A 13796-nucleotide genomic window follows, 5' to 3' on the forward strand; every position below is an offset into this window, starting at 1 on the left:
GTGCCCTTGCCTTACTGTGTGACCTAGGACGAGTTGCTTACCCACTCTGGGCCAGAGTTCCTCTTCTGTAATAACTGGGAAGTGGTACATCCTACCTTCAGGATTGGGGGAGGGAAGGTAAAGGAGATAATGCATGTGAAACAATTAACATGGGGCCTCTCCTTCCCCTAAAAATCAACTCTCCTTAAAATTTAAAAAAAAAAAAAAATTTTTTTTTTTTTGGTTTGGACTCTATTTCCCCCTCAAGAAATAGGAATAATTGACTCCTCAGTTCCCCATTCACAAAGTGCGTCTGAGGCTGTGTGAAACAATGTGGCCAATGGGACAAAGACCATTAGGAAGAAGGAGAGGGTAGTACTAAGGCCAGCGCTCCTGGAGATTAGACACTTGATGTCCGGACATCAGGACCTACAGCACTAGGTCCAGAAATTCAGGACACGTGTTACTTTCTGTCTTTTTTAGCCATGAGCAAAGTTGTTAACGAGTGCCTGGCAGGGAAAATTAATGTCTTTCCTAAATAGGAAAAAGAGCAGGGACCGCACCAGTGCTATGGCACTGGTTCAGCGTGGAGAACCTTGAGCTGACCTCGTGGGAGACACGTTCTTTTCCAGACTTAAAAAAAAAAAATTATCTCTTGCATTTCAGAATGTTCTGTGAGCTCAGAAAATGAGAGAGTCTAGGCAAAGAAAGGAAAAACAAAAGAAGAAAATGGGAAGGCAGGCCAAGAAGGAAAGAAAGTTATGGTTGAGACCCTGTCCTTCCCATTCACCAGGAAGAGTGGGAGTCAGAGTCAGTGTCTAGAACCCTTGGAAGAAGAAATCCCACCACGATGATCTTTCCTGGCCCAGAGAGACAGGTGGGTCAAGAAGGCCTGCCATATTCTAGGATTGCTTTTTTTTTTTTTTTAACATTTTATTTATTTATTTGACAGAGATCACAATTAGGCAGAGAGAGAGGAGGAAGCAGGCTCCCCACTGAGCAGAGAGCCCGATGTGGGGCTCAATCCCAGGACCCTGAGATTATGAGCTGAACTGAAGGCAGAGGCTTTAACCCACTGAGCCACCCAGGCACCCCTTAGGAGTGCTCTTTTGAAAAGACTAAGAACACTAGGCTGTGCAAAACATATCAGTCATTTACACTTTAGCGTGAATTACTTCAGCCAGGTTTGTCTTCTGATACATGCCTCAGATAATTAGCTAGCCACCTTATAGTCAGCATGGGCTTTTCCAGGGAATGAAGGGACTTACATGGCTGGTAGGAAAACCCATAAGGGAAGCTTCTAACACTTTTATCTTAGGGGCTGGCATTCTAAGAGTTACCTGTTCCCTTCCTAGAAGGCTGCCCTTTGCCTGATCTTTCTGTCAACAAAGCTAATGTCTTAGAAGTAGACGATTTGCCGAGAAACTATTCTGTGTGGGACTATAATGATGGATTCATGTCATGTCACATGTGTCCAAACCCACAGAACATCCAGGACCTAGCGTGAACCTTAGTGTGAACTCTGGACTTCGGGTGACGATATGTTAGGGTATGTTCATCAATTACAACAAATGGACCACTGGTCGCGGGGGGTGTGTTGACTGTGGGGAAGGCTATACATGTCGAGAGACAGGCGGATAGGGGAACTCAGTGTATTTTCTGCTCAACCTTGTTGTGAACCTGAAACTGGCCTAAAAAAGTAAAGTATCTTAAGCAAAAAAGAGAAGATTCCAAATAGACCTAAGTTTGGACCTTGGTAGGAAAACTCAGTTTGTCTCTTTTACTCTTTTCATCTGAATCCCTTCCTGCATCCTCTCGGGGGCAGGGGGGAGGAGGAGCGTACACTGAGGTGGCAGCCAGCCTAGGGTTTCAGGTCCAACGCAGCTCTGGGCTGGCAGCATGACCTTGGGCAAGTCGCTTCCCCGCTGGGAGCCTCCTTTGTCCTACCGGCGCTCTAGAACGAGGGTAAGGTTATTTTCAATGTCATACTGTTCCCGTGTCTTTCAGAGGGGAGTCCGGAGCTGGGAAAACAGAAAACACCAAGAAAGTCATCCAGTACCTGGCCGTGGTGGCCTCCTCCCACAAGGGCAAGAAGGACACAAGCATCACGGTGAGTGCAGCCCCTGTTCAGTGGCCGAGCCCTAGCGCACAGGTCTCGGCTCCATGGAAAGACCCGGGTCCGTGTTTAACGGGTCCCTTGCCCAGCAACTCACAGGAGGGGTCTTTTTCCAGCTGGGTGGGTCCTTTGACTCTGGCCGATTCCTCACCTCAGCCCCGATCAGCCTCCTGAGGGGTCCTGTTTCATGACTCGGGACAAGCCCTCTCCTGCCACCGTGAGGAGATTGCTTCACATCAGGGCCTCTCAGTAGCGGTACCGCTGTCATTCCGGACCAGATAGTTCTCTGCTGTGGGGCTGCCTTAGACATTATAGGACTTTTAGCAGCATCCTGGTCTCTCCCCAACAAGATGCTCGTAGCAGCTCCTCTGCCAAGCTGTGACAGCCCCCCCAAAAAAGTCTACAGGCATCTCCAATTGTACTCTGGGGCACCCAGATTGAGAACCACCCTGTAAATCTCAGTAAACTGCCTAGGACTGAGACGTACCTGTCACTCCTCCACGTGCCCCTCTGACTGGGACCCCAGGGGATGGGAAGAGCAACGTCCCTCAGCTATGGGCTTTGGCTCAGTGCAGTGACTGAGCATCACCCGGATGCATCAGAGGATGGGGTCCAGCGAGGAGTCCGAGCGATGCTGTCCTTCTATTCACCAGACTTTTAGATGGGTGGGGAACAGAGATCGCTGCTAAATAACCATACAGATAAACCCACACTGACACAATCTGAGGACAAGAAGAGCAAGTTTCTAGAATCATCTCTCCTGGGGTCCATTCCTCTCTTCTTTGTCTTCTGTCTCACCCTGCCTCATCTGTCCCTCAGGAGGAGGGGACATGCAGTGGGGCTGCTTGAAGGACTTGTCAGTGCCTTTGTCTGAAGGTTTGGGGCTGGGGAGGTGGCAGCCTGGAGGCCTGAAGACGGCTTGGAGGGGCTTGTTTTCTAGACCTGCTAGATGGTTCTAGAACTGTCACAGAGGCAGCTTGTCTGGGCTGGGCACCCTCTGGAGGGAACCCTTCCAACAAATGCAGGAAATCCAACTTTTCCAAACTGTGTCTGTCACAGTGTGTAGGAACACAAAAGCCTACGGTTAAGTTTACGCGGCCGTTAAACATGGCTTCCCGTTGCCTTCTCTTTCTCTGTAATAGTCAACCCAAGACATAATAATACCTAATAATGACTGACCTCCCCCAAGGGCCTACGATGGGCCGAGCACTTTTTTCTCTGCTTCTGCAAACCTGTCTCCATCAATATCTCACTGATCTTGTTCCAAAGAGCCCACCTTGGCCCCAGGGACCAAAACTTTTGAAATGCCTGAGTGTCTAAGAAACTCTTAAAAGGAACGAGCTCAATGGGAAAGAATCAGAATCAGAGAAAAGTTGCCCTCGCCCCCAGTTACCCTGGGGAGTCCAGGCTGTCTGGGGGAGGCAGCGGTGGGGCGGGGGGGGGATTGCTATCCCGATTCTCCAGCCCCGGACGTGGCGTGTGACTGGAATGACACTGACATTTGTTTTATACTGTATTGTTCAACTACAGCAAGGCCCAGCTCTTGCCTACGTGAGTAACTAAGAGTGTTTTCCTGGTGTGTACGGGGAGGCACGGAGTGTATTTAAATCTGCATGGTCCTTTTGCATCCACTGAGTCCTCTAGGTGATGGTAGAAGGGGCGGGGCCCCGAGTGGTCACAGCCCAAACCAACAGCTCACCAAAGTACCATCTGGTGGGGGTTCCAGCGCCAGCGTGTGGGGTGGGGGGCCCGCGTGCCTGCCGTGGGAGCCCCTTGGAATGCTCCAGGTTGTCCTCCAGCCCGGAATGGAAGTCCCTAGTTCAGAATGAATCCCCTCCCCCTTACCCCCGCAACCCTTCCCACCAACGCATCCATCACCGGGTACCTCAAACTGGACCACCCTAGAGACGTCTGTCCCACCTGGTTGAGTGTTTTAGGACCCCTCTGGCCCTGAAGCTTCCCTGGCTTGATTGTCAGTCGGTTAATGGCACTGCTGTGGCATTCCTCCCCCCTCCCTCCCTCCTCCCTGCCATCATGCCTACGTTTCTCCCCTGAGCCCTGTCCCCTGTGCACCAGTGTGTCCTCGTGCATGCGTGTGCAGTGCGTGTCTGTCTTTGCATGCCAGTTGCTCGACCCAAGGCTCCAGAAGAAGGAGACTTGGCGTTTGCGATGCACTAGCTTCGGTGGCATGGTAAGGCCCCAGCTATGCAACACCCAACGGGGTCCTGCCTGGACCTCTGCAGATGGGAACTCATCTCTAACACAGAGCTTGAGGGGCTGGTGTATGGGTCCCCGTTCTAGAAGAGATCCTCAGAGGTCCTAGCATGTGCTGGGATCACACTCAGTCCATCTGAGTGAGATCCTGGGAGGCCGTGTCATGGATGGATGTCAGAAGGAGAATCAGGATTCTTATTTGAGATCTGCTCCTGTGTGACCCTGGCCAAGTCACTTAACATCTCTGAGCCAGTCTCATCATCCATCCAAGGGATGGTTAGAACCAGATGTCCATGTTTAACACTCTCCTGAGAAGAGAGTCCCATCTACTGGAATACTCTTGATCTTAGCCAAAAAGGCTGAGAAGCGATACTGGAATTACCATTCTAGAAAGGGAACCTTTTTGGGGAGATGTTGGGATCCCAAGTTTGTGTTGACAGAAGTAATCCCTTTGGATTTCTTCCCACCAGGCAAGGAAAGTCCTTTGTCTTCCTTGCAGATTTCCACAGGTCCCAGTTAGGGGGATTCTGCTTATGCCCTGGGGATTTTCACAGAGGTGACACCTTCATTTCATCTTTGGGAGTTACAGAGGAGCAGAGCCTGTGAAGGAAATAAGAAGAAATAAGTAGCAGCTTCATGTCCCCTGGACAGCTACCCGTGATGCCCTCCTGGTGGACAGAGGCACGGGGGAGAGCTGTGCGCTCCTATTCCCTTCTAGAACTGTTCCCAGCTTCTTTTTAGCCCTGCCCTGCTGCCCTGAAGAAAGGGACAGGGAACTCAACAGAGAGAGCGTGGAGGAGACCCCAAGGTCCCAGGACTTCCCAGGGGAGGCCCAGAGGAAGAGCTTGGATGGGGAGGCCATTGAGCCAGTCTGCAGCCATCGTGTTTTGGGGCTAGGCAAAAGCAACTCATCGCTTTCCTGGCATGACTTACCTCGTTGGCCCTTTCCTGCCACAATTAATCACATGACCGCATTTGTGCACAGGAGCTCCCTCAGAGGGGGCTGGGGGGGATGCTGTGTACAGTCTCAGCTGCATTTAACCTGATGAATGGAGCTCAGGCAACCTGCTTTGAAGCTTTGTTCTGCAGTCAGTTAAGAGTATTCCCGGTGGGTTTTGTGCATTCTTTACTTGTCTTCCATAAAAAACTTCAGAAAAGTCCTGAGAGAAGAAAACTTGCAACTTAAAAAACCAAAATCACACTAAAACCATCAGGAGGAGGGCTGTAGTGGTTAGCCTGAAAGACAGCTGCTTGTTAAATGTGAGCAGCAGCAGAACTGCCATGGACAGCAGTGCAGGTTGTGCACGGCACAGCTCCAAGGAGCACAATTCATTATGATACAAATGATGTCCTCAACCTTGTGCAGTGGTTGTCAGTGAAATGGCATTTCATAGATGAGCAAGCCCTGGTCAGAAAGTGGCCTTCCTAGGGAACAGATGCCCTAGCTATAAGAGAGCCTGGCCAGTTGCTTCTCTTCTGAAATCCTTGAGTAAATCTGGACCTTAGCATTGGAGTCTCAAACAGGGTAGGAGATAGGCGAGGAAAGGACCTGTAGGTTAAGGGCAGAATTTTGGGACGACCTCTGACTAGAGCAGAGCTGTCATAGCCTGGGTTCCTCTCTCCACTAACTAGATGTGAATACATTTTAGGGTGAGCTGGAGAAGCAGCTTCTGCAAGCAAACCCGATTCTGGAGGCTTTTGGCAATGCCAAAACGGTCAAGAATGACAACTCTTCACGATTTGTAAGTAGCAAAACTCTTGTGGTGTCCTCGCCTGCCTGAGAATGCAGAGCCTGTGTGTGGGGGGAGCCTGGGACAGAACGGGGGGGGGGGGGAGGTGAACCCTCGACAGCGCTGTGCTCATATCTTCAGTCCTGTCGTGACCTTACAAGGCTGCAAGGGCTCCTGCTACTCATTCCTTCCTTCCTTCAGATATTCATTGAGCACCTTTGGTATACTAGGCACCTGTAAGGCATTTGACATTTATTCAATAAATATTTACTGAGCACCTAGTAGGTGCTAGACACTTAATACTCATTCATGCATTCAGCCAAACACAAATTGAACACCCACTATGTAGTAGGCACGTACATCCTTTAGTGAGTATTTATTAGGCACCTACTGTGTCTCATCGTTCAAACACTGTTACATGCACCATCTCTTGCTTTTTTGTCGGCTCCGTGGGTTTTTATGAAGCACCTGCAGGAGACCAGACGTGGAGCCAGGCTCACGTCTGGCTCAGCAAACGTGAATTGTAGCAAATGATTCAGAAGTGGTTCCAGCCTTCATGAGGCTTGTGGTCTAGTTGGGGAGTTGATGAAGGTATGTGAGGCGGAAAGTGCCACCTTCCCACATACGCTTCCCCAGACTCCAAGAGGCTCCATTTCTCACTGGAGCCTCACGGGGGACAGAGAGCCGTGAAAGTGGGTGATTAATGATTCAAAGACCTGGTTCACCTGTCCCAAAGAGGAGGATTGATTTCCACCTGGATGAACTTGAGCCTGGTAGATCGTATCATGGTGGAACCTGCCTGCTTCTGGGAAGAGGGCAGGGAGGGAGCCCCCCAGCCACAACGCTTGCCACAAAACTGGCTTCCTCCTTACTTGTGGCTTCTCTTGGGAGCACTGTCCCATTGGGCAGGTCACACTACCGCTCTTGGCCTCAGCTTACCCACCTTTAAAATGGGGATAACCATGACCAGCAGAGGGGCATTGTAAGAGCCAAATGAAATTGATTTGCGAGTGTGTTTTATAAGTTCCTCTGTTGCTGCAAGGCTTAAAATCATCCCAGCTCAGCCGATGGTGGTTCCTTCTGACATGTGAGGTTCTGAGTGTTTGCAAGAAACTGTCTGTCCTCTGCCGAGACCCTCAAATGCTGCCTGACCTCTCTCTCTCCACTTGCCTACAGTGCAGGGGTGAGGGGCTGAGGCTGGGGAGCCACCCCCAACCCCGTGAACTGCGTTTTCTTGTTGGCAGGGCAAATTCATCCGCATCAACTTTGACGTCACTGGTTACATCGTGGGAGCCAACATTGAGACATGTATCCTTTGCTGATCCTGGGTCACACGGTCCCTGCTCGGCATCCCACCTCCTGCCCCGAGCCTGAGAGGCCCAGAAAGCTGGATGAGCTGCCCCTCTATCTCTGAGCTCCTGGGTTCCTTCCAGAACAGATCGGCCCTGGGGTTGTAGTCTTTGAACAGCAGGCACTGCAGTGTGGTTGTCGCACAAACGTGAGTCCCAAATAGCCCACATTTGGTTCTGGGGTTGACCTCTCCTTAGCTGAGTGACCTCTGATGAGACAGTTCCACAAATTCCAGAATCCAGCGACTTCTGAAAACCGAAACTCAGCAGATGGTAACAGCTGCTGAGCCCACAAGAGGCTGTCTGTAGTCTCTCTAGTCCCCTTATGAGAACAGTGACAGGAGTATCCATGAGCTCTCTTAAAGACACTGAGGGTGTCCTATGATACGCATACAGAACATCCACATTGGTCTGTCCAAAATCTAGCAAATTCTGAACCACTTCTGGCCCGAGCATTGGGAAAAGAGATTGTGGAACTTCTGGCATTTTGATGATTGTTAACCTTACACCAGGGTGGCGTGTGTTGAGCACTAGCCTGGGCCTTTGGCACATAGTATCTCATTTAATTCTGGCCCAGCTCTGAGAGGTGGAGAAGCGGTCTCTGCAGAGGGACCCAGCCGGGCCCGGAGCTTGTGCTGGAATGCCGCTGAGCAGGCCTTGAGCACTGGTGGAATTGAGCCAGTGGAATTCAGATTTTTCAGATGTAAAGGAACAGCTTCCTGCTTTGGAGGAAGCAGGCCCCACCACCAACCAGCCCAGCCTCTCTGTGCCCGCTATGGGCTGAACCCCCCACGATCTTGGGGCTGATGGCCAGCCCATCCAGGGAAGAGTCTTACAGCCTATTCTCAGACCCCTGCTCACTCTTCTCAGCTGTTCATTTATTATGTTCATGGCGAGTCCCAGACAGAGACCCTCCCTCTGCCCTCAGCTTCTGCCTTTCAGATCTGCAGCTGGCATAGTGCATAGCCTGGCCAGCAGCCCCTGTGCCACCTGGGAGCTTGTAAGAAATGCAGGCCGTGGGCCCTGCCCCAGACCCATAGACTCAGAGCGATAGGGATGGGCCAGCCCCTTGGATTTTTAACAAGCCTTCTAAGGATGCACAGTTGGAAGTGGACTGGGACAGCAGAGGTGACTGTGAGGCTAAAATTTAGGGCTCCAGGAAGGCAAGCACTGCTACCTTTGCAGGGCACAGGTGGGTCTGCCCTAACATCCTGCCACATCGCACTTATGGAAGAAGAAATCCACCTGGTACAACAGCCCAGCCACCTGTGCGCCCTCCCCCACAATCTGGGACCCCTGCGGTCTCCGTGGCACACCGAAGTGGAATGGCTTCTCTCCTTTAATGAGTTAGGGGTGGGTTTGCATTCTTTTTGCGTGCTCTTGGAAAATGACTTCCTTCCCTGACCCTCGGCGTCCCTATTGTGTTTACTTCCTTGGATAGTTTGTAAGGCTTAAGGGAGATCTCCTCTCCTGCTGTTGGTGAGACAGAGATGGGAGAGGAAAGATAGGTTCTGGCAAGGGGAACACCTGTGATACCCCCAGAATCCCTAACTCCTCCCCCAAACCAGATCTGCTGGAGAAGTCGCGGGCGATTCGCCAAGCCAGAGACGAGAGGACGTTCCACATCTTTTATTACCTGATTGCTGGAGCCAAGGACAAGATGAAAAGTAAGTGACCTGTGAGAATGCATCACTGGGGGTGGGGTGGGTGATGGGGTTCAACCACCCCATTCATCACGACCCAGGGTTAATAGATTGGCTATTAAACCAGAGCCTCGGATGCTGTCCAGGGAATAAGTAACTTGGGGTGGCAGGAGTGTAATTCCTCATCTCCTTTTGGTGAGCTGAAAGCTAGCCTTGGCCACCTGCTAAGCCACATTCCCTAACACAGGGTTGCATCTAGCAGATCGAAGGGAGGCCTTTATCTCAGCTGCCCCCAAACACCTGCCTTTAGGAACAAAGCTGCCTGAATAATTAGATCCATATTTATCCATCCACTTATGAAACTTTATCACATATTAATATGCATGAATTTTAAAAATCAATTACTGTCAAAAGGTTTATAATAAAAACACCATTCCCTGTTCACCCTTTTTCTAATTCCTACCTTACCCTATAGTACTCCTTTTCTCTCTTTTAGCTGTTCCTTCTGTACTTACCACTATCTCTCTATTTAACAGCTTAATATAGATGATCTATAACATAGGCTTGTATATACTGTATGTCATATATAGGCTGTTATATGTTCTGAAACTCCAGTAATTTACTCTGAAAAGAATATATAAATCACATAGCTGAAAGGAGGAATATATACATATTATAGTCTAAATTCTAGTAATAATTTTAAGATTAACATTTTATGAGAGCAATACAAACTTTGCTTCCCATCATTTTGGGGGCCCAGGGTTAGTGATTTTGCTTAAGAAATTTATCCAAGAGATGTGTGCGCTGGTATCAAGGTGATGAGGTGTAGTGCAATGTTATGCCACTAGGGGGAGACCTCATTCACTCTTAAATCCTGACGCTTGGCGGTCTGGAGCTTATAATAGGGTCTGAAGTAGAGTAGTTTTGAATAAAAGGGGGCGATGCTGAACAGATGTTGTACACTGGAAATTAGGTAAGTTATCAGTTACAGTGCGGGACATTATGAGGTGGCCCAGGGAGAAACGTGTCTATCTCTCCATTCTTTGGAACCAAAGTCAATAGTTTGCTTGTTTGGTGATCTGGGTTCCAGGTTTGTGCTCTGTCTCTAGTCTTCCAACAACTGGGCAAGGATAAAGCTAACTCCTAAAATTCCTCGGGGCCATTTTTATTCTTGATGCTAGATCTGGAGAGAGAGGATCAAACATTTGTAAGTTTACCCAGAGTCTGGATAATGAAATCTTGGTCAAGACCCAAATCCTTGTGAATTTAATCAGGCATCATGGCTAACCCAAAGGCTGGAGTTAACTGGTTTCTTGGGTCAGTTTAACCTCAGGCACTTTCCAAGTGACTTGACCCATAAAAGACCTTTGTTCAAAAAGAAAACTATCTCATTGACTTTTCTCCAAAACCACAGTCAAATCCAGCCTCATTAAAGATTGTTCTGGAAGAGGACACTTGTTGAATTGTAGGGTGTGCTAAAAGCAGATAGTACAAGAAAAAGAGAAGCAGTTATAAATGGGAGAGGGGATGAACAAGAGCGGAAACAAAATGTAACCATAGAATACCACTTTACAGAGAACTATGTTTCCTGTTCCAAACAGGGAGTTGGCAAATGTTGCCACTAAAGGGACTGATGGCAAATATTCTAGGTTTGGGGGACCATATGGGTTCTGTCGCAGCTACTCAAATCTGCCTGCCCCTGTAACATGAAAGCTGCCACAGAAAAGAGACAAGGAAATGGGAGTGGGATCGTTTCTAATGAAACTTTATTTGTAAAAACAACCAGGAGGCACGCCTGGGTGGCTCAGTCGTTAAAGCGTCTGCCTTTGGCTCGGGTCATGATCTCAGGGTCATGGATCAGCCCCACATCTGGCTCTCTGCTTAGCAGGAAGCCTGCTTCTCCTTCTCCCACTCTCCCCGCTTCTGTTCCCTCCCTCACTGTGTCTCTCTGTCAAAATAAATAAATAAATTAAATAACATCTTTTAAAAAAACCCAATAGACTAGATATGATAAGAGAGCTAAATCTTTATCCACCATTCCAGGTGATGGATTGATAATATCTCATTTTGAAATATCCAGAACTAGTTTATTATAGATGATATCTAAATATAACATTAAAATTTGTATAAACCTATATAATATATGACATATAGTGTATACAAGCCTATGCTATATATAATTTATATTAAGCTGTTAAATAGATAGTGGTAAGTACCAGAAGGAACAGCTAAAAGAAAGAAAAGCAGTACTATAGGGTAACGTAGGAATTGGAAAAAGGGTAAACAGGGAATGGTGTTTTTATTATAAACCTTTTGACAGTAATTGATTTTTAAAATTCATGCATATTAATGATGCGATAAAGTTTTGTTAAGTGGATGGATAAATACGGATCTAATTATTCAGGCAGCTTTGTTCCTAAAGGCAGGGTGTTTGGGGGCAGCTGAAATAAAGGCGTCCCTTCGTCCAGCTAGATGCAACCTTGTATCAGGGGATATGGCTTAACAGGTGGAACTGAGACTAGGTTTCAGCTACCAGGTACCTTGGGGCAGTGCACAACCTGCACCACGTTATGAGGCTGGTGATGGCTGGTGATGTCTTCTGTGTGACAGAGTAAAAGGAAGGTTTTAAATTGTACAAGTCTCAGGAAAGGGAACACATTTAGTGATTCTGCTGAAGAAATTTATCCAATTTATCCAGACCCTTCACCAGGTTCCTGCCTCTCATGTTCAAAGTCCATCTTCCTGACCACCATCCCATCTTTGTCTCCTTCTAGATGACTTGCTTTTGGAGGGCTTCAACAACTATACATTCCTCTCCAATGGCTTTGTGCCCATCCCAGCTGCCCAGGATGACGAGATGTTCCAAGAAACCTTGGAGGCCATGGCAATTATGGGCTTCAGTGAGGAGGAGCAGCTGTGTAAGTCTTCATGCCTTGAGACTGGAGGCTGGTGAGGGGACCTAGAGTCATGGCCACCAGAATTAGTTCGAGGTTCTTCTCTGGTTGGGACAGATTTCTGCTTGCTGGATTCTCTCCATATCCTTAAAAAAAAAAAAAAAAAAAAAAAGGAACGAAGGAAAATTAACATTACCTTAAGTGGCTTATTGGTGTTTTAGAAAAGTGGCTTCATATGTTAGACTCTTTCAGTTATAAGCAACCGGAATTGGCATAAGCAAAAAGGGAAATGATCCACTCACAGAGCCGAAAAGTTCAGGGATAGGAGTTTCAGTACAGTGGGTTATGTGGACTCAAAGGATATCTCTAGAACCTGGTCTGTGAGCACTTTTGTCTTTAGGTGGGCTGCCATTTCTTGGCAGCAAAATGGCTGCTGAGGCTCCAGCCCTTACGTCCTTTGGGTTTATGTCCAGCAAAGTAGACTGGATTCCTTGTCTGAGTCCCTGGATGGAGTTCCATTGACTCTTACTGGTTGGCTTAGGTTGATATGCATATTCCTGAGTTATTCACAATGATCCCAGGAAAGTTCTGAGTGGCTTATGTTATCGTCTCTGTTCCATGCTGGAGCTGGAGCTGGAGAGGACGTTGGCCTTCTTAAGAATATACGGGCCCAGGATGGGCAGGGGTTGGGGGAGTAACTGAGGTGAGGGGCTTACTTGGATTCTTCCTGGAAAGTGCGTTCTGGTCATAGACCCATGTTGATCAATATCACCGACCAATGACCAAGAAACACATTTAATTCTGAGACCAAGAAAGCTCAAAGAGATCATCTTGGTTTCCACACTGTGTTTTAAGAAATACTTGTCCTGGGGTGCCTGGGTGGCTCAGTGGGTTAAGCCTCTGCCTTCGGCTCAGGTCATGGTCTCGGGGTCCTGGGATGGAGCCCCGCATCAGGCTCTTTGTTTGGTGGGGGGCCTGCTTCCCCCTCTTTGCCTGCTTGTAATCTCTCTCTCTGTGTCAAATAAATAAATAAAATCTTAAAAAAGAAGAAGAAGAAGAAGAAATACTTGCCCTTCTGGGTTAGACGTGCCCCAGTGTCCAAGGTTAATCTCTTTTGGGAACACTAGGACACGGTTGTGGAAAATTTTTCTTCGTTCCCACGCCCACACCCCTTTGGAGCCCCAGAATCATGCTAAGGTTGCTGAAATGCAGTCTAGAGGGCAGCTTCCCTCGAGATAACTGGGGGCCCAGAAAAAGCAGACTCCATGGGCCAGTGGACAAATGGGTGGTGTTTGTGGATTTTAGCCAGAGCCCCACAGCAGAATCCGGGGTAACAGCATCCCTTCCTGAATGGCATGGGCTCTCTCAGAAGGATTTATTTTATTTGGGACATGAGTCATTTTTACTTCTAATCTTTGCTTTAAACACACACACACATTAAGTACTGTGTGCCAAGCATTTGCTAATGCCTCTTTAAAAAAACAAAAAGGCACCAAGATGTCCAGTGTTAAATAACAAAAACCAGAAATGTTGATCAGCGAGGATTTATTCAATTATTATTTGGCTTTGAGAAAGAAAACAATTGCTTTCTCTATTGTTTTAGAACCACAGGCACTTGGGGAAATATTTCTAATATATTTAAAGTGAAGACATCAGGAGATAAAGCAATATGCTAAGTGCTTTATATGCCTTATTTAACATCAGAAGAACCCAGCGATGTGGCCATTGTTTTATCCCCAATCTGCAGATGAGACTACTGAGGCCCAGAGAAGTGAAGAAACTTGCCCAGGGACAAGCAGCGTGTTGCTGGTGGAGCTGGGACTCCCTGTTGTGTCTCAGCGACTCCCAAGCCTCATTGTGTGATTCTCTGT

General features: G+C 48.1%; 1 protein-coding gene across 4 annotated transcripts in view; it reads left to right on the forward strand.

Moving 5' to 3' along the window:
• Positions 1-13796, forward strand: part of MYH11 (myosin heavy chain 11) — a 111058-nt gene that overhangs the window by 53695 nt on the left and 43567 nt on the right. For 2 of the 4 annotated variants that reach the window (XM_045072131.1, XM_045072133.1), the window contains exons 5-10: positions 1987-2089; positions 3626-3646; positions 5959-6051; positions 7284-7347; positions 8957-9055; positions 11806-11949. In XM_045072131.1, coding sequence (XP_044928066.1) covers positions 1987-2089; positions 3626-3646; positions 5959-6051; positions 7284-7347; positions 8957-9055; positions 11806-11949 — 524 coding nt within the window. The remainder of the gene's footprint in view (positions 1-1986; positions 2090-3625; positions 3647-5958; positions 6052-7283; positions 7348-8956; positions 9056-11805; positions 11950-13796) is intronic. The other 2 variants (XM_045072132.1, XM_045072134.1) reach the window with 1 other exon arrangement.

The sequence above is a fragment of the Mustela putorius genome, unplaced genomic scaffold (assembly GCF_011764305.1).
Source record: "Mustela putorius furo isolate JIRA1106 unplaced genomic scaffold, ASM1176430v1.1 tig00004007_pilon_pilon_pilon, whole genome shotgun sequence".
In the NCBI taxonomy this organism is placed as follows: Eukaryota; Metazoa; Chordata; class Mammalia; order Carnivora; family Mustelidae; genus Mustela; species Mustela putorius.